The 23,897-nt window shown below is 34.2% G+C and overlaps 1 protein-coding gene and 1 long non-coding RNA gene across 2 annotated transcripts in view; one reads left to right on the top strand and one right to left on the bottom strand.

The window, feature by feature from the left end:
* Nucleotides 1-15,045, bottom strand: part of LOC112656023 (40S ribosomal protein SA-like) — a 77,336-nt gene extending 62,291 nt beyond the window's left edge. The window contains exon 1 of the mRNA XM_025441231.3: nt 14,682-15,045. Within this exon, the coding sequence (XP_025297016.1) occupies nt 14,682-14,969 (288 nt within the window). The 5' untranslated portion in view covers nt 14,970-15,045. The remainder of the gene's footprint in view (nt 1-14,681) is intronic.
* The window catches only part of LOC112656024 (uncharacterized), a 37,312-nt gene continuing 28,390 nt past the window's right edge, over nt 14,976-23,897 (top strand). Inside the window, exons 1-2 of the long non-coding RNA XR_003134049.3 lie at nt 14,976-15,151; nt 17,085-17,126. This is a non-coding gene — a long non-coding RNA (uncharacterized LOC112656024). The remainder of the gene's footprint in view (nt 15,152-17,084; nt 17,127-23,897) is intronic.

Raw genomic sequence — 23,897 nt, 5'->3', positions numbered from 1 at the left:
CAGGAGGATTTCCTTAGGTGCAATGGAAAGTTGACTCTACAAGGGGGTATGTGGTTACAAGTACACCCACAGTAGAAGTTAGGCTAGTGATTTTCTGCAACATGGTGACAGAGCTTGGAAGAGAGGGAGGTGCAGAATGAGTGTCTCTTGCGCTGTTTTGTTGAACACTAAAGCTTAATAGCTACAATGATTCAAGAACTTAAAAGAGGATCCTGTGCCTCTTTTGCCATAGTTAGAAACATGAAGAAGTCAGATATAAGACCTCAGGAAGTAATCAACAAAGGAGCATAGTAATGATGCGGAACAAGGAATGACCTTTATAAAAAACAAATCTTAGGAAATATTTATGTGAAAGAGAGAAATTTATTGGTACTACCAGAATATGTCCCCTCTGGGGATGTTGCAAATTTTATTTTTGGGATAATAAGTAGAAATAATCTCCCTGTACCAAAAACTGATCCAGATAAAACCATATATTCTAGACAATCTCCACTCACAAGCTGACATATTCAATCTTTTTTATTTGACTTATAACTAGATATCTGTTTGTTTGTTTTTTTTTGTTTTTTTTTTTTGTTTGTTTGTTTTTTTAGCAACCTTTGGCAGCTTTAATACTAAGCACTAAAGAAGTCTTGCCTCAGTCGAGAGAAATCACAACTTCTGTATCTACTATCCGCTGCTTTTATCAATGAGAGAGGGTGCCAAAATCCAACTACCAAAATCATTTTATCTTTGTGATAATTTAGACACTTGGGGATCATGAGTTTATATTTTGTTCTATTTTCATAGGTAAACTACAGAAGGAGAAAACAGTGTTCTTCAAATTAAAGTAGCTCTTCCATTAGCCTAGCACCACATCTAGGAATGTAGATCCAGATACACTTTCTAGAAAGTGATCTTTTATTGCAGCACAAAAGAGGGAACCCAGGATATTCATACCACTAGTATTCTGAATAGTGAGCCTATTTAGGAAAGGCATGCAGAAAAGTATCTTCAATACATATTTGGAGACATAGACCTACTATTTTAAAATATCCATGAGCTGGGAAGCTTTATTTTTTTATTTTCAATGTTAGTAAATTGATGCAGTCTTCCATATAAAACAAGACATACCACTTATTACTGACAAGTTTCGCATTTTCTTTAAAACTTTTTCTTACACAATCCTAAGCCTGTTGAAAATAGGCTGAGATTATTTTACTCACTTTTTAAAATTCAATACCTCCATAAAGTAGTGCCTAGTGTGACTTTTATCTTGAGGGGAAATGTATAAGGGAAAGTTATATATTTTTTATATTTTAGAGATATAATTTAATAAAGTTACTTCTTTCCATTAGAATGCATATATTTTTATTGACATAAGCAAAAATATATATAAAATAAAACAATAAAAGTGTTGTCACTATTAAATCATAAGGACATTATGACTAATATCATTATACTTATTATCCCTGTTTATGTAAATGTATCAAAATTTCAGGTCTCAGCACATCTCCTATTTGCAATTATTCCTCATAATTACCTTTTAATGCTTTTAATACTTCTCTGAATAGATTTTACTTCCTTGCTTCTTATGCTCCTTAACTTTGAAAATTCTTCCAATATACAATCTAGAACTCAATATTCATTATCAAAGAAATTCCTAAATCATTAAGCTCTTCTCTGAACATTTCTGAGTCTCCCCCAAAGAAAATGCTACTGCTAAATTTTTATTATGTGGCAGGGTTTTCTTTTTTTCTCTCTCTCATCCCTTACACAATGGGTCCAGAATTGTGGTACACACGTTTTTTTGTTTTTGTTTTGTTTTGTTTTGTTTTGGGCCCTTCATTCGACATTTTAAAATAAATTCCATTCTTTCTCCATGCCATCAAATATTATACTATACAATCTCTCTCTTAATTGTGGTTATTTATTAACATGGATTTTATTTCCCTTCAGTTTTCAGGCTATCAGACACAATGAATAAAGCACATTCCCATCAAAACTTGGGATGCCTGGGTGGCCCAGTGATTGAGCATCTGCTTTCGGCCCAGGGCATGATCCTGGAAACCCAAGATCAAGTCTCACATCGGGCTTCCTGCATGGAGACTGCTTCTCTCTCTATTTCTCTGCCTCTCTCTCTCTCTATCTCTCATGAATAAATAAATAAAATCCTTTAAAAAAAAGAAAAAAAACATTGACTCAAAATTTCTGATTATTAAGGATAAAGAGACATTTCTAAAATATTTAAAAGAAAAAAATAGGAAAAATGATCAACAAATGAGTATCAGAATGTTACAGAAATTTTCAATAGCAAACTAGAAGCTAATAAAACTGAAACCATTACAATTTCATAGAATATGGAATGTGTGTGTGTGTGTGTATGTGTGTGTACACACATATAGTTAGAACTCCGTATCTGGCCAGACTATTAATCAAATGCAGACTGGATATATACACTCTCAAAAAATGTCTCCCATTTGCCATGTCATGAAACTACTAGAGGATAGTTTCAATGAAATTAATGTGATAAATCATGAAAAATGAAAATATTGAATACAGAAGTTAGAGAGTTTATGGGGGAAAAAAGGAGAAAAAGAAGGAGATAAAGATAATTATCAAGAAGATGGTAAGGGGCACTTGGGTGGCACATTTGGTTAAGTGGCTGACTCTTGGTTTCAACTCAGGTCATGATCTCAGGGTCCTGGGTTTGAGCACCACATCAGGCTCCCAGCTCAGCATGGAGTCTGCTTACTTGGAGCCTACTTAAACTCTCTCTCCCTCTGCCTCTCCTCTGCTCATTCTCTCTCTCTCTCTCTCTCTCTCTCTCTCTGTAAACAAAATTGGAAGATACACTTAAGTGAGCTGTACCAGTAACAAAAAGTTCATATCAAGAGAGGTAAACACACAGGGGTAAGGTTGATTAATGACACTAGGATTTCAGTGAGATTTCAATTTCAGATAAACTACTTTTTTAGTAAAAAATGCCCCAACAAATGCATAGGACATATTTACACAAACAAATTATTTATTTGAAGTACAAGTTTAACTATTTTTATTTTTATTTGCTAACTTTAAGTAACTTTATCTATGAAAGATAACTCTAAGAAATGAAATTTCTAGATGATTTGATATTTAAACATGTTTACATGTATTGACCTTATTTTGGAGATTTTAGAAGAAAACAATTTCAGTTACCTAATAAATTAAGCAAATGGAAAACTACATTAGTAAGTTTGGAAGTAAAAATTCACAAAGAAAAAAGGAAATGTAACTATTGAGAATTGTGCCACCTATTATATATTCATAAATGTGAAAACAAATAACAATTTAATGAAGTTACTGGGAAAGGGAAGTGGGATTAAAATCTTACTCTGTCATGTCAAAATTCATGTTTTGATATTGCCAAAAACAAACATCCTTTATCAATAACAGAAAAAAATAAATGTATAAAAGAAGGAAATTATTTACATTGTATACATATACATATGCCAGAGCAAGTAAGGGAATAACGTAGATGCTAGAGTACTCATTTTTTAACTTCTGGATACATCATCATTGGTTTCCAAAACTTCTGTGATTCACTAATACGTGTTCTGTAACTTCAGCCAGCAACTTAATTGTTAATATTTTCTGCCCTGTAAGGTAACCCATATCTTCATTCTTAAGGGACCTGAGTCTTTGTTGGTCTTGCCTATGTAAAGTAGCTATTTTTCGTTTAGGTACGCCATTTGATTTAGCATCTCAAGTATAAACACAGTGTTTCAATTTGCATTAACCAAAAATCAGACTCAGAATTCAGAATTCAAGTGAAATTATTTAGTTGTAAAATGAAATTATTAAAGAAGTAGAGGATATTGATAAGAGAAAGAATAACTATCAATAATGAGTGTAGTATTAAGCCAACTATAAGACAATGCTATTCAGGCTTAATATTTTTGGAAAGCTCTTGGAAGAAGTGCAAATATTCATTCCCATTTTATTTACTGTACTCATGGGATATGCATCATTGGTTGAGTGCTGCTCCAGGGCGTTATAATCCCTTGGCATTTCCAGCCTGCTGCCAACACCATCTAGGAAGTAAGCTTTTCTGAAATCCAAGATAAAAGGACATTCAATATCAGGGATGTAGATACTCCCTGGCGGAAACCACCTGGAGCACATACAAAGTCCAAGAGGTATGAGTTAGGTGTTGCCACTGTATGTTATACTCTGGTGTTCTCTTGGGTTTAAATTATTCTCCTTCTCATTTCTACTGAAACAGAAAATACAGATTGTATCACTGAATCCACAAACATACAGCACTGATGCTGTTACTCAGTTACAGCTGTTGTTATAGAAACTGGATATTGCTGTTGCTGCCCCATTGTAATTCTTGATTTCTCACATCATTAGATACTAATTCCAATCTATGGTGTGTATGCTTGATCAGTGAAGCCTAGATTATGTACCTCACTGTATATGGAAAGACTAAAACAGAAATATCAGGACTTTTAACATTTCTTACATGATGATAGAGAAAACCCAAATAAAAAAGTATAAACGTGAGAGGAGACATTACAACTGATGCCACAGAAAAACAAAGGCTCATAGGAGACTACTATGAACAACTACATGCCAACAAATTGGTAACTCAGAAGCAACGGGAAAATTCCTAGAAACATACAACCTACTAACACTGAATCATGATGAAACAAAAAATCTGTTCAGACCAATAATGAGTAAAGAGATTAAATCAAGACTTAAGAATCACTATTCACTCACCTCCCTGTTTCTCTTTTATTCCCCTCTCTGTCTCAGCCACAAATTATTCTTCTCATAAAACTGGAGTTTCTGAAATACAAATCTGACCAAAGACTTCCCCTTGCATCAGTGATTCAGGGACTATAAAATTCAAATACAGCCTAGAATCTCTTTAGTGTGCCACTAATGCTGCATGGAAGAACAGAGAGCCCCCAGATAGTACCATGGTCTCCAGACATTCTACTTTCTCATTCTCTTTTCTTCCTCCCTGATCATATCTACCTCAAAATAAATGTCATTTCTGAGGGAAAATTTCTGTGGCCATCTCCTATTTTATGCTCTTAAAAGTCTTACATTTTTCTAACACTATCAAATTCTAATTTTAATGTTATTTTAATTTTCTATTTATTCTCCCTGAAACATTTAAACTCCACATTTGGGGACATTTTCTCTTTTATTCAATACTTAATCTCAAGCACCAACAGGTTTCTCTTCATTTGTTGTGTTAAATATACTCCAGGAACAAGGAGAAATCTTTAAGTGGGTATTAATAAGAAATGATATGTTGCAATTTGTGTCTTAGAACTTTCTCTCACAATGATACATAGCAACAGTCAAATTCTGAGCCTGGTAGGTGTATTATGAGGCTGGTGAGGTTATCTAGGTGATATGGTAGCTCAGACCACGAAAATGACAAGAGAATTGAGAGGACTGGACAGATCCCATAAATATTTAAGTGGTAAAATGGTAACACAGAACAAAAGTTGATGCATGGACTAAAGTAAGGGAGATGGCCAGTTTGAAAAAAACTGACTTCACTGGATTGATAAAATCAGTTGGACAGTAAATGCCATTAAGTTAGGAAACAGAGAATAACCAGGTGGATAATGGGGATTTTTTTCTTTGCCCTATGATGCACAGAATTAGGCATTCTAGAAAGAGTTCTAATACCATGCTTTATTCTTTAATTCTTCAAATGTCCAGTTGTTAAAATTATATACAATAAATATGTCTCTACTAATGAAGGCAAAAAGACCTTTAGGGCATATTTTCTTTATTTTTAATTTTTTAAACAGTAATAATATTCCCCCAAAGAAAACTACTATATACTGAAAGCAATTCTGGGAAAGGTTATAATTTAAAGGATAACTGACTACAGTTTTGAATTTCACCTTTCCTATAGTTAAATATAATTTACAGTGGCAATAAATACGATGTCTTGTTATCATATTCCTCATGAAGAAAGATGTTTACACACCCCAAAAACATGTCTAAAATATTCTATATTTTTGTGTTTTTACCTTTTAGTTTTGTCCATTTAAAAGTGTAAACGGAGATTCAAATAGTGACACTATGCTGCCACCTAATGGAAGATATGGGAAATTATCACATTTATTTATTTATTTATTTATTTATTTATTTATTTATTTATTTATAAGATTTATTTATTTATTTGAGTGACAGAGCACACAAGTGTACCAGTTGAGGGGAGGGGTAGAGGGATAGAGTCTCCAAGCAGACTCCCTGCTGAGCATGGAGTCATATATAGGGCTCTATCTCAGGGCTCATGAGATCGTGACCTGAGCCTAAACCGAGTCTGACACTTCATCTGAACCACACGGGCACCCCTGAAATTATCGGTTTTAAATAATAGTATGACAGTGATGTATACCACATCAAATCAGAATACTCACGTGACTTTCTGGGTATTTTTCTATTGAAAGAGTAGCAACAATGTACAAAGGTAGCATCAATATAGGTTAAATTTTTCTTTAGTTATAATTAAACCTTGTTTTATGCTTATCCTCTCCATAGCTCAACTCTAGTTTTATGTTGTAGAAGCGTAGATATTCAGGAAATTAAAATTTGATGTTAACTAAAAACCAAGTCATAAAGTTAATAAATACTTACATTCAGTAAGACAAAAAATAATTTTTAACCCCACCTGGGGGTAGAAAGTAGAGGCAAAAGAAGTGTGTAGGAGGAAGTAAAAAAAAAAAAAAAAAAAAAAAAAAGTTAAAGGGATTCATCATGGAGAAGGAGGCTGGAGTTTGCATATAGTATATTAATCTAGTACATGATTATAGGATTCATCTAGACTTGATCACAACTCTGAGGCTTAGCAAAAGTGAATTTTGAAATGTAGGTTAAGCACTTTATCTCAGATTCTCTGTATTTAAAATGGGATGATATAATTTAGATCACAAGGCTTTTGCAAGGATTCAATTAGGTAATATCTGAAGAGTACTTTCATACATTAGTCATAGAAAGCATCAAAAGTAATATCTAGCAATAAGATTTTTTGAAGAGTAAACACATCTCACAAGTTTTATAATGCTTTAATAATATAAACACCACAATCAAATGTTTACTTCCTTGGTTGACATATATTTACACCTGAAGTCAAGTAACTTTGAATATTCTGGTTAGAATAAATCACTTAAAAAATCACCTAAAATCATGTTTAATAGACACATTAAAACCTACTTGTAAGTAGAACTAACTTTTGCTTATACTACAGTAATTATGATGGTAAATATAAGCATGGTATCTATCGACTTGAGTGAAGAACTCAAGTATTTTTTTTAATTTTAATAATTGCCCAACTTCTATTTCATTAGACCATGCTAAAATGACCATTTCTAATGGTTCTAATTTCTGCTAAAATTTAGAGCCTTTCTAGTGTTCCACAAAGTTTGGTCTAGATCACTGGTGGTTCATGTTAATAATATTTGCTCATGTTATACTAGGTCTCTGTTGCTGGTATAAAAAGTCACCACAAACTTAGTTGCTTAATATAATACACATTTATTACCTTACTGTTCTATAGACCAGAAATCTGAAGCAAGTCTTCCTGGGTTAAAATCAAGCTGTTTACAAGACTGCCTTCATCCCTGGAGGCTTTTGAATAAAGTCCTTTTTTTTTTTTTTTTTTTTTTTTTTTTCTGTTTTGTTTTGTTTTTTTGTCTTTTCCAGCTACTTGATTCTTCACTTGTAACCTATCTTCAAGGTTGGTAACATGGCATCTCTCTGATCATTCTTTTGTGGTGACATTACCCTGTCTCTCTCATCTTTCTGTCTCATCCACATCTATGAACCCTCGTGATTTCATAAGGTACATCCACATAATCTCCTTAAGTTAATCACATCTGCAAAGTCTCTTGTACTATGTAAGGTAATATATTCACAAATATATTAGGACATGGACTTATTTCGGGACATTATTCTATCATATCTGTCAGTGGGTTCAAGTGGTTTGGACATTTTGTTCTGTAAACAATGTTTTGTTTTGACATATATTTCACAATTTTGAAATGTTGAGTCATTATCATTTTTATAGGAATCATATAGTCTTAATCATTACTTCTAAAATTAATTTTAATTTAAAAATGTGAGAAATTTATTTCTATTTCTTGATCCAAGACAAAGCTGCAAGTATACACCAAGCAAAAACATCATTTTGAATGTTAAGCTACACAAATGGCAATTTAGGATGCAAATACAAATGTGTGCAATAACATGGCTTAAAGATGGAATGAAACAAAGTCTGCCTTGAGTTCTGTGAGGAGAGTATGTCAGTCAATAGAATTTACACATGAAGAAAAATATATATCATGTCAAGTATGCCTTTTTATCTTGAAAATTATTCTATACCACTATACTCTTTTAAAGATCAGATTATATTAGAAACTTCATTATTTTTCTATGAAATTCAATATTATTTTCAAGAATTATAAAACAGTAACCTATATGACAAATATAAAAATTAAAATTAAATTCAACCAGAGTTTGATGTTATGCCACATAGTATGTATCAAACATTTGCTTGACTGTGTATGGGTTAATAGTTTTTACTTGAGACAACAGTAAAAAGGAAGTCTATATTGATTTGCATAGACATCAGTGTTATAAGGCCCTCTTAGTACAGTGTTCTCTCACTAAGTATATTCAAGACCACTACATCAGAATCCTCTGAAATTACTAAATAAAAGCTGACTCAGAATCTGTGCATACCCCAAGGTTCTAAAAATCTGCAGTTTGAGAAACATTATCCTACATCACATATCAGAATATGTAATATGCTAAACATTACATATAACACATGGGATAGTAGGAGGATATTAGGGATGAAGTGTGAATTGTCATTAAAATCAAGATGGCTGCTAAAAATTGTAAGAATTTGTTCTCTAGTGGAAAGTTCTTAGAAATGTTTTTTTCTAATTTTTTTATCATTTACCCAACTTCTTTTAAATAGTAGAATGAACGGTTGAGTGTAACTGAATGAATAGATAGGTTATCAGTATAACTTAAAGTATGAAAAATGAGATAAAATTTAAAAATTAGAAATCTTCCTTGAACAACCTGAAGATAACTTCTGTGCATAATATTAACATTAGTTTATTTTCAGATAATGCACTGATTATGAATTTTTCTAATAGCAGAGTAAGGGAAACATTCAATGTCATTACAATCCTGTTCACAGAAAATAAAGAGAATACCTCTATAGATCTTAAGATGTTTAAATAATTATAAAGAAATATTATAAAGAGCTTTATGCTAACAAATAAGACAAATTAGATGAAATCAACAATTCCTAGAAAGACAGAAAACGGGCAGCCTGGGTGGCTCAGCAGTTTAGCACTGCCTTCAGCACAGGGCATGATCCTGGAGACCAGGGATCAAGTCCCACATCAGGCTCTCTCGCATAGAGCCTGCTTCTCCCTCTGCCTGTGTCTCTGCCTCTCTCTCTGTGTCTCTCATGAATAAATAAATAAAATCTTAAAAAAAAAGAAAGACAGAAATTACCAAAATCAAATTAAGAACTGATCAACCTTGTAAATAGACTATTTACAAATAACAAAATTGAATTAAAAATACTCCCACAAAATAAACTCAGATAATTCTATCCAACAAGACAGAACAGATATCCTAATCCTACACTAACTTTCTAACTCTTTTTATTACCTTAACATGGATGCAAGACAAAGATTAAAAAAAATGAAAAACAAGAATATCCATCATGAACATACACACAAAAATTATTTAAAATATTAACAAAGTGAATCTGGCAATATATAGAAACTTTTATACACCATGACCAAGTGGGGTTTATCTAAGGCAAGTTTGGTAGGTTAAAATCCAGAAATCAATGAACATAAATAACATTATTTCCGTATTGGGAATAAGACTATGATGCCTCTTTCTACAATTTCTATTCAACACAGCATAGCACTGGAGGGGTCTAGCCAGTCAAATAAGATAAGAAAAAAAAATACAAATAATACAGAAAAGAATGAATAAAACTTTCTTCGCTTGGTAAAACTACAAACAAGAGACAACAACAATAAATTCTGAGCAGCTGGAAGTGTAGCTTTTCATGATTCCATTTTCTATTCTCTTGACATAGTAATCATACTTCTCATTTTTTTTTTTATTAATGGTTGTCTGAGAGTTTGCTATATACTTTACAACTAATGCAAATCTACCTTCAATAGCACTGTACCACTTTGTGTGTAGTGCACAAACCTTGTAACGGGGACGCCTGGGTGGCTCAGTGGTTGAGCATTTGCCTTTGGCTCAGGGTGAGATCCTGGAGTCCTGGGATCAAGTCCCACATCAGACTTCCTGCATGAAGCCTGCTTCTCCCTCTGCCTATGTCTCTGTCCCTCTCTCTGTGTCTTACATGAATGAATAAATAAAATCTTTTTTTAGAAAAAAAAAGCCTTAGGGGATCCCTGGGTGGCTCAGCAGTTTGGCGCCTGCCTTTGGCCCAGGGCGTGGTCCTGGAGTCCCGGGATTGGGTCCCAGGTTGGTTCCCGGCATGGAGCCTGCTTCTCCCTCCTCCTGTGTCTCTGCCTCTCTCTCTCTGTCTCTCATAAATAAATAAATAAATAAATAAGTTTAAAAAAAAGGAAAGAAAAAAAGCCTTATAACAGAAGATTGCAAATTCTCCCATCTCTCACATACATTACTGTCATTTACTTTATTTATCTATATGCTATAACCACCTAATACATTGTTACTATTATTATTTTGCACAAAATCTCAGCTGTTGGAGGAATTAAAAAGGAGAAAATATTTTATTTTACCTGTAATTATTCCCTCTATAGTACTTCTGTTTTCTTTACATATACCCACATTTCTGAACTATTATCATATTTTCCTTTTCAATGAAGAGCTTCTTTTAAAATTTCCTTCAAGACAGGTCTACTGGCAAAAAAATTCTTCAATTTTTATTTCTGTTAATATTTGTTCATTCTTAAAGGATAATTTCACTAGATACAGAATTTTAGGTTGGCCTTTTGTTTTTTGTTTTTTTTCTTTTAACATCTATAATATTTCACTCTACTTTTATCTTCCTTCAATAGTGAGTGATTATTAGACCATGCCACTTATTATAAGGTTGAGTTGCTAACAAAATAGAAGGATAAATATGTTCATAGGGGTTTTAATCTCAATGAATATTGAAGATATGCTTATCTAAAATTAATAAAAACTTCAGAATATATTTTTAAATAAAAACAATATTGAGTTATTCATGACAATTGTAGTTTTAAGGAAAGAGAACAAAACATTCAATGTTTAAAATAAATGAAAATATTTTCTATTCAATATTAAATAAAAACACTACAAGCCCTCTGGAGAGATACTTAGATTTGACTGTTTAACATAACCTACTTTTAACCAACTATTATTATTTCAATCATCTTTCTATTCAATTTATGAAATGAAGGCTTTGCTCTTGAATGGGTAATCTGCATTCTATTAAAAAATTGAAAGCAATGCCCATGGCTTAGTTATTCTTCACTGAAACGAACTCTTTTTTGGGACTCCATGCTTATCGTATAGCTAAAATGCACATTTCAGGAAATTAATTTCAGGCTTGAAAGACAAGAGGCACACATATATCCACTATAGTTACTACATAAAAAAAATAATGTAACTTTGATTTCTAAAGTACTAAATGTCATGTTCTGGAACTCTTTTGAGATAATGTAAGTTAGAGCCTAATTTTCAATATAGTCTATATGGAAATAATAAGTACAAAATAACAGATTCAATATGTGTGTTTGATGTAATTAGAATACTAATAGGAAATGCTTCAGTGAACAAAAGTCAAGAGTCCACATCAAATTTAAACTCAAGCACTGTGAACAATGAAGGTTTTTGAAATGCTTTATAATAAAAAAGAATTATTTTCTTACCCAAATTCTTTTACATCTGAAGTAGTTAAGTCACATAAGTGAAGGTGATTTGACAGCAACCTCCCCACCCGCCCCCGCATCAACTGTGCTATGTGAATAGGTAATGGTTTGTGAAGAGCTGTATGTTTTGGTGAAATTTTGACTTTATGAAAAGCAGGATATTAAGTTTGAACTCTCAAGAGCCATAGTGTTCTTCTCTGCAAAATGAACATGATACTTAGCCAGATATCAATATACAGGTAAATGTTTTGAACATAAATGATATGTGTGATGAAACAATCCAATCTATTTATGTACTAAATGGATGATGTTAAGTTCCAAATCTTGCAATTAAGTGAAATACTTGTAAACAACTTCACACACACAAAAAAAAAAAAAAAAGAGAGAGAGAGAGAGAAAATTCTTACAATATGCTTTCATTCAGTAGGCTTTAAAAATTATTAGGATTAGGTCAAATAGTGTATTTATCTCAGTCAAGAATTCTTCAACAACAGAGTTTTACAAATGAATTATCCTAAAGGATAATGATTGCTTCAATAATGTAAGAGAACAACAAAGTTTAATATAAATTAAAACAATAATTCTTTGATTTGTTTTCTACTGTACTCAATTCACTAATAAAAAATAAAGTTTCAAAAAATGAAGATGAGTATATTTAATATCAAAGATATGCAAGCACAGGTCTTCTTAACTCTAAAATCCACGTGTGTATATTCTGTTTTGATTTCCAGTAAACAATCCCAGTCCTCACTATTCTTCTTTCTTTAACATTTTTGATGTTCTTGCCAAATCTTGGAAGTTTACTTAATTCCTCAAGGACTTAAGAGTAGCTAGTTCTGTTTCCCTTTTCAGGATAGTACCGAATTTCATGTATGTTTGGATTTTCTCATAAGTGCACTTCAGGATATATAAGGTTTTTTGGAGAAAATTTCAAACTAGTAGTCTTCCTTATCTCTTCATCTCCATGGTCCCTTGTGGAAACTTAAAACAACAATTTCTAATATAATCTATTAGATTGATATTATTTTTTTTTGTTTTTTTTTTGTTTGTTTTTAGATTGATATTTTTTAAAAACTGTAAGAAGTATGAAAAATGTGCAAACTTCAACTTCTTGGGATCAGCAAGGTATTTGAACTCAAACAACATTACTTTGCAGATGACTTGCTACTTGACTGATTAATTTCTAAGTGATACGTTTCTAGTTTAGAACTAATAAGATAACTACCTTTATGCATCAAATACTCTCATCTTTGATCTTATACCCTTGGAAATTATGAAAAAGCAAAGTGGTCTAAAATAATTTGATTTGTAGACAAGAGATTGGTAAACAAAGAAGTTATGAGCTTTTGGGGAATCTTTTAATTAGTAAGGACAGGATGTGACACTAAAGAGTAATTGTAGTTCTAGGACAACATAAATTCACACTCTGAACAAAATTTTTATTATTCCTGCAACCTGTAGAGTAATTATTACTTTTCCAAGCAGATATTATTCTAAGAGATCCAAAGGAATACAAGAATGAAATCTGTTTTTCAGATGTCTTTTTATTAGCCAGCATAATACTTTAACAAATTAACCAACACCTAAAATCTTGAAGGGGTGCCTGGCTAACTTAGTAGAGCATGCAACTCTTAATCTCAGGGTTGTAAATTCAAGCCCCATATTGGGTGTAGACATTACTTAAAAAAATAAAATCTTTTAAAAAGTAAAACAAAATCCTAGAGGAAAAAAAATCCAGCTTTGATCAATTACCCATTTTTTAAAAAGAGCAAGAGGGAGAGACCAAGAGGGTGACATGGAAGGCTCCTGAACTTCCCTTCTGCCAAGAACAAACTAAATATACAGCTCCACAGGAAACAATTCCCTCTGAGAGAAATCCAGGCTCTAGATGAATGACTCCTTCATGTTAGGCAAGTGAGAAAATACCCATGTGGCAACAGGTAGAAAAGGTTTACCATAAACCCCACTCAGACACAGTGCCATAAAATCGGTAGGGGAGCCCCAATTCCCAGTTTCCTCCTGGAGAACAGAGGATTTAAACTGCCTATCAAGGGGCAGCCCAGTGGCTCAGCGGTTTGGCACCACCATCAGCCAAGGGTGTGATCCTGGCGACCTGGGATTGAGTCCCATGTCAGGCTCCCTGCATGGAGCCTGCTTCTCCCTCTGCCTGTGTGTCTCTGGTTCTCTCTCTCTCTCTCATGAGGAAATAAATAAAATCTTTAAATAAATAAATAAAATCATTTAAAAAAAATAAAAATAAAAAATAAACTGCATATCTAGTGCCCCAACTTTTAGGACTCTCATTTGAGGAATGCCACCCCAAAACACCATACTGTGAAAGCCCACGTGGCTGGCATTGTCTCACAGCACTATACCTAACAAACAAACAGCTCTGGGTTTTTTTTGTTTTTGTTTTTGTTTTTGTTGTTTTGTTTAGAAACTACTTATTTTCTATCAATCTTATTTCCATCTTCTGTTTGAAAATATGTGGACGTGGGTACCTGTGCGGCTCAGTTGGTTAAGCATCTGACTCTTGATTTTGCCTTAGGTCATGAGCTCAGGGTCCTGGGATGGGGCCTCTCCTCCCCACTCAGCTGGAAAATCTGCTTGAGATTCTCTGTCCCTCTCTCTGCCCCTCCCCCATTCACACGTGCACGCTCTCTCTCAAATAAGCAAACTAATTAATTAATAAATATATTTAAAAGCAAATCTGTGGAAGAGTAGCTTAAAGCCACGCTCAGTGGCGGTTCTTACCCACTCTGGCCAGATGGGTGGGGCTGCCGACGGCTCCCTCCCCAGGGGGCGATATACTCCGGTCCTCTGTAGGGAACCATGAAGAGGCACAGGGGGCACCTGTGCACTTTTGGAGGTGTCTGCGACCTCGGGGTCAGTCGCAATAAATCCAGACGCTGTAGCATTCCATTCACCCTGAAATTCCTCTTTCCTCACAGCCCTTTTAGCTGGGTCTCGCTTTTCCTTTTCAATCTCCTCAGAATTTCTGGGGAAGGAAACACCACGTGTCACCTCCCCGCGGGTGCTCATGGGAAAAAGTGATGCGCATGTGCACGACTTCCCAGGCGGCCACCGCGGGCCCCTGAGCGAGCTCCATTGTTGCCCCGGGAGGCTCCCTCCAAGTAATGCAGGGGAAGAGTCTGTGTAACACAGAGCGGTGACACGCAGGGCAACGTAAGATGCTCCTCGAGAAGACAGTGGTCAGCCCTTAGGTAAGGAACCACCGGAAGCCACGGTTCACAGGAGGCTGCACGGGTCTGAGGAGTGACATACCCGGAAGTGATACTAGTGGCTCAAGGCTGGTGCTACTGAAGTGGGTGTCGGCTGCAAGGATTTTGAGGACATCCTTCTCCATTTATTTGTGGGAAATTAAGGACTCCAGACATTGTGAAAGTTTCTCTTTAAGTTAGGATGGGAACCCACAACAGCTACATATAGACCCTGTGTGTATCTACTGCACGTTGCTGCTTTGTGGTCACCACAAGGCTTATGTAAAACTTAAATGCTGGAAGCCTTGGCATTTAATAAAGCCTTCTAGAAGAATTCTGGCAGTTCAGGAGGAGGCAAAAGCCTATTTTCGGAACTTCTATTGTCTGTCATAATTATTAAAATATTCTCTGGTTTTTATATTGTAGGCCGTTCCCAAACTCTGAGGTATCACAATATGCATGTGATGAGGGCATTGTTATTATCTTTGCTATAGAAAATAATATTCCGAGGGTAATGATAAGTTGAAGGTGATAGAATTAAACTAGCAAGAACAAGAAACTAGCAAGCACAAGACCCAAGTTTCCCAATTTTTAATTTGGTATGTTTTGTACTAATAAAACCTACCTAATGTTAAACAAATACAATAGCAATATGTGCTGTAAGATATAAAAACCTACCCAAGAAGTATATGTGTGTGCACACATGTGTTTATTAATAGTTTCTTGAGTCCCTGAACTCCAGGACATGGATTTTTAAAAATATTTAAAATATTTTTTTTAAATCTCAATTGATTTTTTTTAAAACAACTGAATTACCCCTATACTTTATGAAACTAATGCACACAGTAACCAAAAATATTACTTTTCATTTTCTGGGGTACTTTTTTATTCTAGTAAAGTAATATCATTATACATAATTTTTATACTGAAATATTAAGAAAAAGTAAAAAAATGCTGTTTGGAAATAAACTTTTCTTGACCAATAAACTTTCTTATATTCAAAATAGCTGAAGTGAACCCCCTAAGTTGAATTAAGATAAAATGAGTATGTTTTGTTTCCTGTATCCCAATATTGAAATGTTTATGAAAAGATATACAATAAAAAATATTTGAATCAGGAAAACATGAGTCTAGTCATTATTCTTACACTATTGTTTAACACTAACTTGACCCTTGTTGCACTCTTTTGCCAGCCATGTTAAAATCTTCTTGTTTTATAATGTTATTTACATAGCAAAAGCTATGAGCTAATTTAATAAAGGATCATTTTAATACTATTTCACTTATATTGAAACTTTATTTAGACTTATATTCTCACAGTTCTGTTTTATGTTATATTTCATACTCTATAAAATTTTCATGCATCCCTACTCTTGTTTCCAAATGGAACTGGGAATGGAAAAGCTATATTTGAAAATAAATGAAACTGTCACATCCCTAGCATAGCCAAAGTAGTAATTGTTTTTATTCTACCAAGAATAGTTTGCTGTAGTATTTCCAACTCAATTATTTTTACAACAAGGAATTTGAGTGACTTTCAGATAAATTGTAAATGTGGTCAAACTTCTATTGCTCTTCTATTTGCATCCTTCCACAAATATTTCTCTTTTACTAAATATTAAAATTTTTCAAGCATTTTTTTAAATGTTTCAATTTTTACTTGATAAATAAAATACTTCTTTGAATTATTTACACTAAAGTAATAATAATCACAATAATTTCGAATCTCTGGAAACAAAGAAGTAAAAAGATTACATGTTTGCTTTAAAGATTGTCCAGATGAGAAAAGTAAGAAGCAAAACTTAGTACAAAAAAAAAAAGATACTTTACTAGGCACTGAAAAATATTTGATAAGCTCAATTCTTCATTTATGAATGTTTAATAATTTAGAATTTTTTTACTTTGCATTTTTAATTGTTTGATTCCTCTAAATTAGGACAAGTTTATAACATCGGGATATCCCTGAAATAATACACCAGTGAGTATTCAAGGTTATTATAATATACAAAATATTAATAAAAATAACATGATGTCCAATACCACATCATATATAATACTAGCTTAAAAAAGATTTGTCATTAAGCTTTGCTCTGTTAAATAATTGGTGGGGTGGCATGAGTTGTCCCTGCTTTCATCCAGGTTCTAGCATTAACTATAAGGCTCTTTATTTCTTGCCATCCTTCATACAGTAAGATAGCACAGTTGAAGTAAGACCCAGGGAGCTTGTTATATTGCTGCAGAGACTTCTACTTTCCTACTTCCACTTAAATGTTCTGCATAAGAGTCACTCTCATAAAGGATACTATAAAGAGGAATGTTATGCACATGAACATGACCACCATGACTAACTAATGTAACAAAGAGAGCTAGACGCATAATGCCCTACATTCAGGTTATCTGAGTTCTCACAGACAACTCAATCTTCCCAAATTCTTTAACATCTAGACACTCAAAATGACCAGCACTTTGATCTCTCTGCCTTCACATAATAAAATTGGTTGCTCCCTGATTGCAATCACCTACTCCCTTCTGTATTTCTGCTCATCCAGTGAAGATTTTGGTGCACATCCAGTTATACATTTCATCATTTATTATAATTCAACATAAATATATCATCTATTCTCCATACTTTCTTAACATCCTCTCCTCTAATGAACTTTTCTTCCACCTTACCTCAGGCATTCTAATAGCTACACCTGAATTTTTAATTAGCAATATTAGAACCACTGCCTGAATCTCAATTTCACTTAACCCCCTAACTGCCACATTCTACCTTTATAATTTAATAATTCAAATATCTTGATTCTGAAATTGGAATAGACTTTTCCATGACCTTCAAACACTTGACCTTTTCATTTTTCATCAACCTCTCACATCCTCACTTCTCTACTTATAGATCTTAGAACCAATTGTCCACATGTCTAATTATCCCCTTCCATATATCCTCAAGTTTGTTCTCTCTCCCTTGATTAAACTCTTGAAACTGGACTACAGCCACACTTGAATTATACATTTCTCTCTTTCAATGCAGCATGTGAATATAGATGGGGACACACACACACAGATGTATACACAACTTTTATTAATCAACATAACCCTCAAGTAGGCACTCCTATACTTATCCTATTAATTCATTTTTCCTACTTTCCTATGAAATTAATTCCCAGAATCATCTTCTCAGCCCTGAATTAGTTGACAATTTTGCTTCTTACACTACTGAGCTATTCAGGTAATCAAGAAATTTCCCACATCTACCTAGTGCCAAATTTATCAACCTTGTTTATTCTATCCTTTCCTCTGTTCCACTAGATGAATTATAAATGGTCCCATCCAAGGCCAGTCTCCATGTCTGCATTTGAATCCCATTAGCGCACCTATACAAAAAAAATTATCATTTGCAAGTTTCCCTTTCTTCCTAAATAGCAATTCACATCAATACTGGGAAGCACTGTAATATGTTTCACACAAAACTGATGAACAAACAATACTCTTAACCCAACATCTTCCTCCAATTACCACTATACTCTTACCTATGCTTCAGTGTTATAATAAATCATCAAAAAAGAATATTCTACACACATTGTCTTGTTTTCCTTTTTCTTCTATTGAAATCTCTTGAGTCCAGGCCAGTCAAATCCTTGACCCTATCAAATAGTAAAAAGAAGCCCAGTGATCTCCACTATGCCAATCTAATAACAATTTTCACTCTACAGTTCTTTTAATTATTAGCTGCATTTGACATAGATTGGCTTTCTGGAATAACCACTTTCTTTTTGATGCCATGCTATTTCAATGATCATTTTTTTTTTTTTTTTTTTTTTTTTTTATTCATGATAGTCACAGAGAGAGAGAGAGAGGCAGAGACACAGGCAGAGGGAGAAGCAGGCTCCATGCACCGGGAGCCCGATGTGGGATTCGATCCCGGGTCTCCAGGATCGCGCCCTGGGCCAAAGGCAGGCGCCAAACCGCTGCGCCACCCAGGGATCCCTTCAATGATCATTTAAATATTTTATATAAGTTCCTTTATGCCTCCCCCCAAAAATGAATTCTTCAGTAACCCAAGATGATTAAGCCTTCTTTTTGTATATTTTGTATTCCTATTGGTTTTAATAGAATTTATTTTTTAGAGTAGACAAAATTAAGAAGAAGTTATGGTGATTTCCCATATATCCCCTGCCCTCACATGCATAGTCTTCTCTGTTATCAACATCCCCTACCAGAACTACATTTGTTATAATTGACAAATCTACATTAACATGTGATTATCACTTCAAATCAACTCTTATTACACAGGTTATGGACGTGGATATGGAGATACATTTTTATGCCTTCTTCATTACAGTATCATACAGAGTATTTCACTGCCATAAAAATTTTCTGCACCCCAGCTAATCACCTCTTATCCCTACTCAATACCTGGCAATCACTGATCTTGTTTTTGTCTCTATTGTCACATAGTTGGAATCATATAGTATGCAGCCTTTTCACATTGGCTTCTCCCACTTCCTAATTTTCTCCGTATCATTTCATGACTAGATAGCTCATTTCTTTTTAGTTCCGGGTAATATTCCATTGTCTGGATATACCATAGTTTAATCACCTAGTGAGGAACATCTTGATGTTTTTATGTGAGCCTAAGTTTTTAATTCCTTTGGGTGAATATCAAGAGATCAATAGATGGATCTTATGGTAGGAATATGTTTAATTTTGTAAGAGACCTCCAAAATGTTTTCCAAAGTGGCTGTACCATTTTGCATTCTCACTAGCAAGGCACAAGAATTCTTGTTGCTCTACATCTTTTCCAACATATGATGATGTCATTGTTTTGGATTTTGGCCATTCAAATAGGTATATTGTGGTACCTCATGGTTATTTTAATTTATATTTCTCTACTAGAATATGATGTGGAGTATATTTTCATATACTTATTTGCTATCTGTATATCTTCTTTGGTAAGTGTCTGTTAAGGTGTTTGACCCATTTTTTAATCAGGTCGTTTTCTTTTTGTTGTGTTTTATGAGTTCAGTGTATATTTTGAATAACAGTGCTTTATCAGATTTGTCCCCTACAGATATTTTCTCCAGTTTGTAGCTTGTCTCCTTTTTTTCTAAGATTTTATTTATTTATTCATGAGACAAAGAAAGAGAGACAGAGATATAGGCAGAGGGAGAAGCAAGCTCCCATAGGGATCCCCCAGATGCAGGATCCCGGGATCATGACCTGAGCCAAAGGCAGATGCTCAATCACTGAGCCACCCAGGTGCCCCTGTAGCTTGTCTTCTAATTCTCTTGAAGTTTTTTTCTGCAGACCAGAGGTTTTAATTTTGGTAAAGTCCAGCTTATCAAAGTCCTGGATCGTGTCTTTAATGTTGTATAGCCAATGTCATCTAGGTTTTCTCCTTGTTATCTTCTAGGACTTTTATAGTTTTATGTTTTTCATTTAGGTCTGTGATCCATTTGGAGTTAATTTTGTGAAGGGTGTAAAGTCTGTGTCTAATTTCTCTCTCTCTCTTTTTTTTTTCTTTTGCACATAAATGTCTAGGTGTTTCAGTGACATTTATTAAAAAGACAATCTTTGTTCCACTGTATGTTCTTTTGTCAAAGATCAGTTGGCCATATTTTTGTGGACGTATTTCTGGGTTCTCTTTAATGTTCTATCGATCTATTTGTCTATTCTCTTGCCAGTACCACATGGTCTTAATTACTATATCATTATACTGTGTCCTGAAGTTGGGCATTGTCAGTCCTCCAACTTTGTTCTTCGATATTGTGCTGTATAGTCCGTGTCTTTTGTGTCTCCATGTAAACTTTAGAATCATTTTTTTTTAAATATCCTCAAAGTAACTTGCTGAGATTTTTTTTAATTTTTTTTTTAAATTTATTTATTATAGTCACAGAGAGAGGGAGAGAAAGAGAGACAGGCAGAGGGAGAAGCAGGCTCCATGCACCGGGAGCCCGATGTGGGATTCGATCCCGGGTCTCCAGGATCGCGCCCTGGGCCAAAGGCAGGCGCCAAACCGCTGCGCCACCCAGGGATCCCGCTGAGATTTTGATTGGGATTGCATTGAATTTATAGATCAAGTTAGGAAGGACTGACATATTGACAATATTAAATCTTTCCATTTATGAATGTGGAATATCTTTCCATTTATATAGTTCTTTGATTTCTTTTATTAAAGTTCTATAGTTTTGCTCATATAGGTTCTGGCCAAATTTTTTTAGATTTATACCTAAGTACTTTGGATTTTTTGGCTGCTAATATACAAAGTACTGTGCTTTTAATTTCAAATTCCACCTGCTAACTGCTAACATATAGGAAAGCAATTAACTTTCTATATTAACTTTGTATCCTGAAATTTTGGTATAATCAATTAGTTCCAGGAGTTTTTTTTGTAGATTCTTTGGATTTTGCATCATGTTATCTAGAAACAAATACCACTGAATTTCTTCCTTCCAAATTCTTCCTTTAATTTCTTACTACATTAGCTAGGACTTCTAGGTCGATGTTGAAAAACAGTGGTAAGAGAGGACATCCTTGCCTTGTTCCTGCTTTTAGTGGGAAGCTTAAAGTTTCTTACCATTATATTTGATGTTAGCTGAAGGTTTTTTTGCAGGTATTATTTATCAAGTTGAGGAAAGTGTTTACTGAGAGTTTTTATCATGAATAGATGTTGGATTGTGTTAAGTGCTTTTTTACACTACTGACAAAGAGATGTCTAACACATAACGGATTCTGTTCAGTCAAAAAATTAGCTCAAGAGATGTTTCTTTCAACAACAACAACAAAAAATGTGATGGTCATCACTCAATCTTCTGATGCATTAGCTATACCAAAAGACTTCTTTAGCTTCAGATGAATAATTGTATATATAAATTGAGTTAGTTGAGTTGGTGCATTGATGTTACCTTCCTGAAATATATGCTCTCTCAGAGAAATGCAGCAAATGCCATAACTCTGAAGCTTGTGCACTAGTGTCTATTCAACCCTAAAGGAAATGACAGCAATCTGGAGAATTTCTTATGTAAGAGGATGAGTGAGAAAACCCAAAGAGCTTTAACCCAGGAGTCTCTGGCCTGTTTGACTGGAGGGACTTAAATTAAATGTAATAATGTTAAATGAGGCTGCTCACTTTGGAGAGAAGGGGGAGAAAAGCTTACTTAAGTCAGTTATTTTCTAGGAGTAGATCCTGAGGGTGGGGATTCTGGTTCAGATATTATTTGGGGAATGCTTTCAGGAGAAGGGTAATTGAGAAATCAGGAAAGCCTAGAAAAAAGACAGTTGAGCAAGAATGTATTTTCAAGTGTAGAAACAGACAAGTTCTGGAGCATAATTTTTTAAATATTTATTTATTTATTTATTTATTTATTTATTTATTTATTTATTTATTCATAAGGGGCAGAGAAATAGGCAGAGGGAGAAGCAGGCTTCCTATGAGGAGCCCAATGTGGGACTCGATCCCAGGATCCCAGGATCACGACCTGAGCCAAAGGCAGACTCTTAACCACTGAAACAACGAGGTGTCCCTCTGGAGCACAAATTTTAACACTTTTCCCACTTTGAGGCAAGAGAATGCCCTTTGATATCCTCTTGTCAATCAGGCATTAGGGGAGGTTGAGTAAGAAAGCTCCAATTTGGCCATGCTGCATTCTGTTTTTCCTCTTTTTTTTTTTTAAGATTTTATTTATTTGAAAGAGAGAGAGCAAGAGAGAATAGGAACAGAGGGGGAGAAGGGCAGAGGGAGAAGAAGCACACTTCCCACTGAGCAGGGAGCCTGACCAGGGGCTCTGTCTCAGGATTCTGAGATCATAACCTGAGCCAAAGGCAGACACTTTACCTACAGAGCCACCCAGGTATCCCAGCCATGCTGCACTCTTAGGGAAACCCAAGTTGGTATTAGGCAACATTAACAGAGCTGGTGGAGCATCTATCTCCTCTTAGAGCTGACACTTATGTAGCCCGTGTGTCAGTTTCCCTACAAAGAGATGCTTTTCTAGCAGCTTTTTCATTTTGATATGTCTCCCCACACACACACATACAAAATATTTTCCTTAGCAGTCACTACACCTCAGTAAGAGTGAGCTTAACCAAATTAAATCCAACAGGTTCAGACACCTCCATTAGAAGATAAATACTTGAGTATCCTTCAATTCATATAAGATAGAGATCGCATTTTAGGAAGAGAGACTTAATAAGTTTCATTTCTGCTGTCACTGCCTATGACATGGAATTAGTACCTCTAAATTTTGCAAAGAAGTGGTAACCAAGGTGTATACCCAGTCACCAAAACCCTAAGTTGTTTTCCCTTAGTGGTTTCTGTGTGATTGAATTATTTGAAATAATCCTGAATACAAAATTTTAAAGCTATTTTTGTCATAGTTTACCTATATAGAAGAAAATAGGGTTTTTAAAAAATTATTTGATTGTTTCCTTTAAATATGAAATATTCTACCTTATATTGTGCCATAATTAAGTTAAAATAAGAAATAAGAACATGAAAATATCACTACTGTGTTTAGATTTTTCCAATATTGTGCATATGGATGGCAAAAAAGGAAACTGAACTCTCAATGTTTTCAATAAGAACACAAACCTTATGAGGCTTCAGTTTGTGAAACTATTGTTATTCAGATTCTTGCTCTCATTGTACTTTATGCATACAATAATTAGCCTTTTATGCTACATGATATATAAATTTTGTAGTGCTCATTTTTCCCCAAAAACAAAGGGATTGAACCATTCTTTTTTATAT

Source organism: Canis lupus, chromosome 22 (genome assembly GCF_003254725.2).
Source record: "Canis lupus dingo isolate Sandy chromosome 22, ASM325472v2, whole genome shotgun sequence".
Classification (NCBI taxonomy): domain Eukaryota; kingdom Metazoa; phylum Chordata; class Mammalia; order Carnivora; family Canidae; genus Canis; species Canis lupus.
Note: the sequence above shows the minus strand (reverse complement) of the source record. Positions and strands in the feature narration are given on the sequence as shown.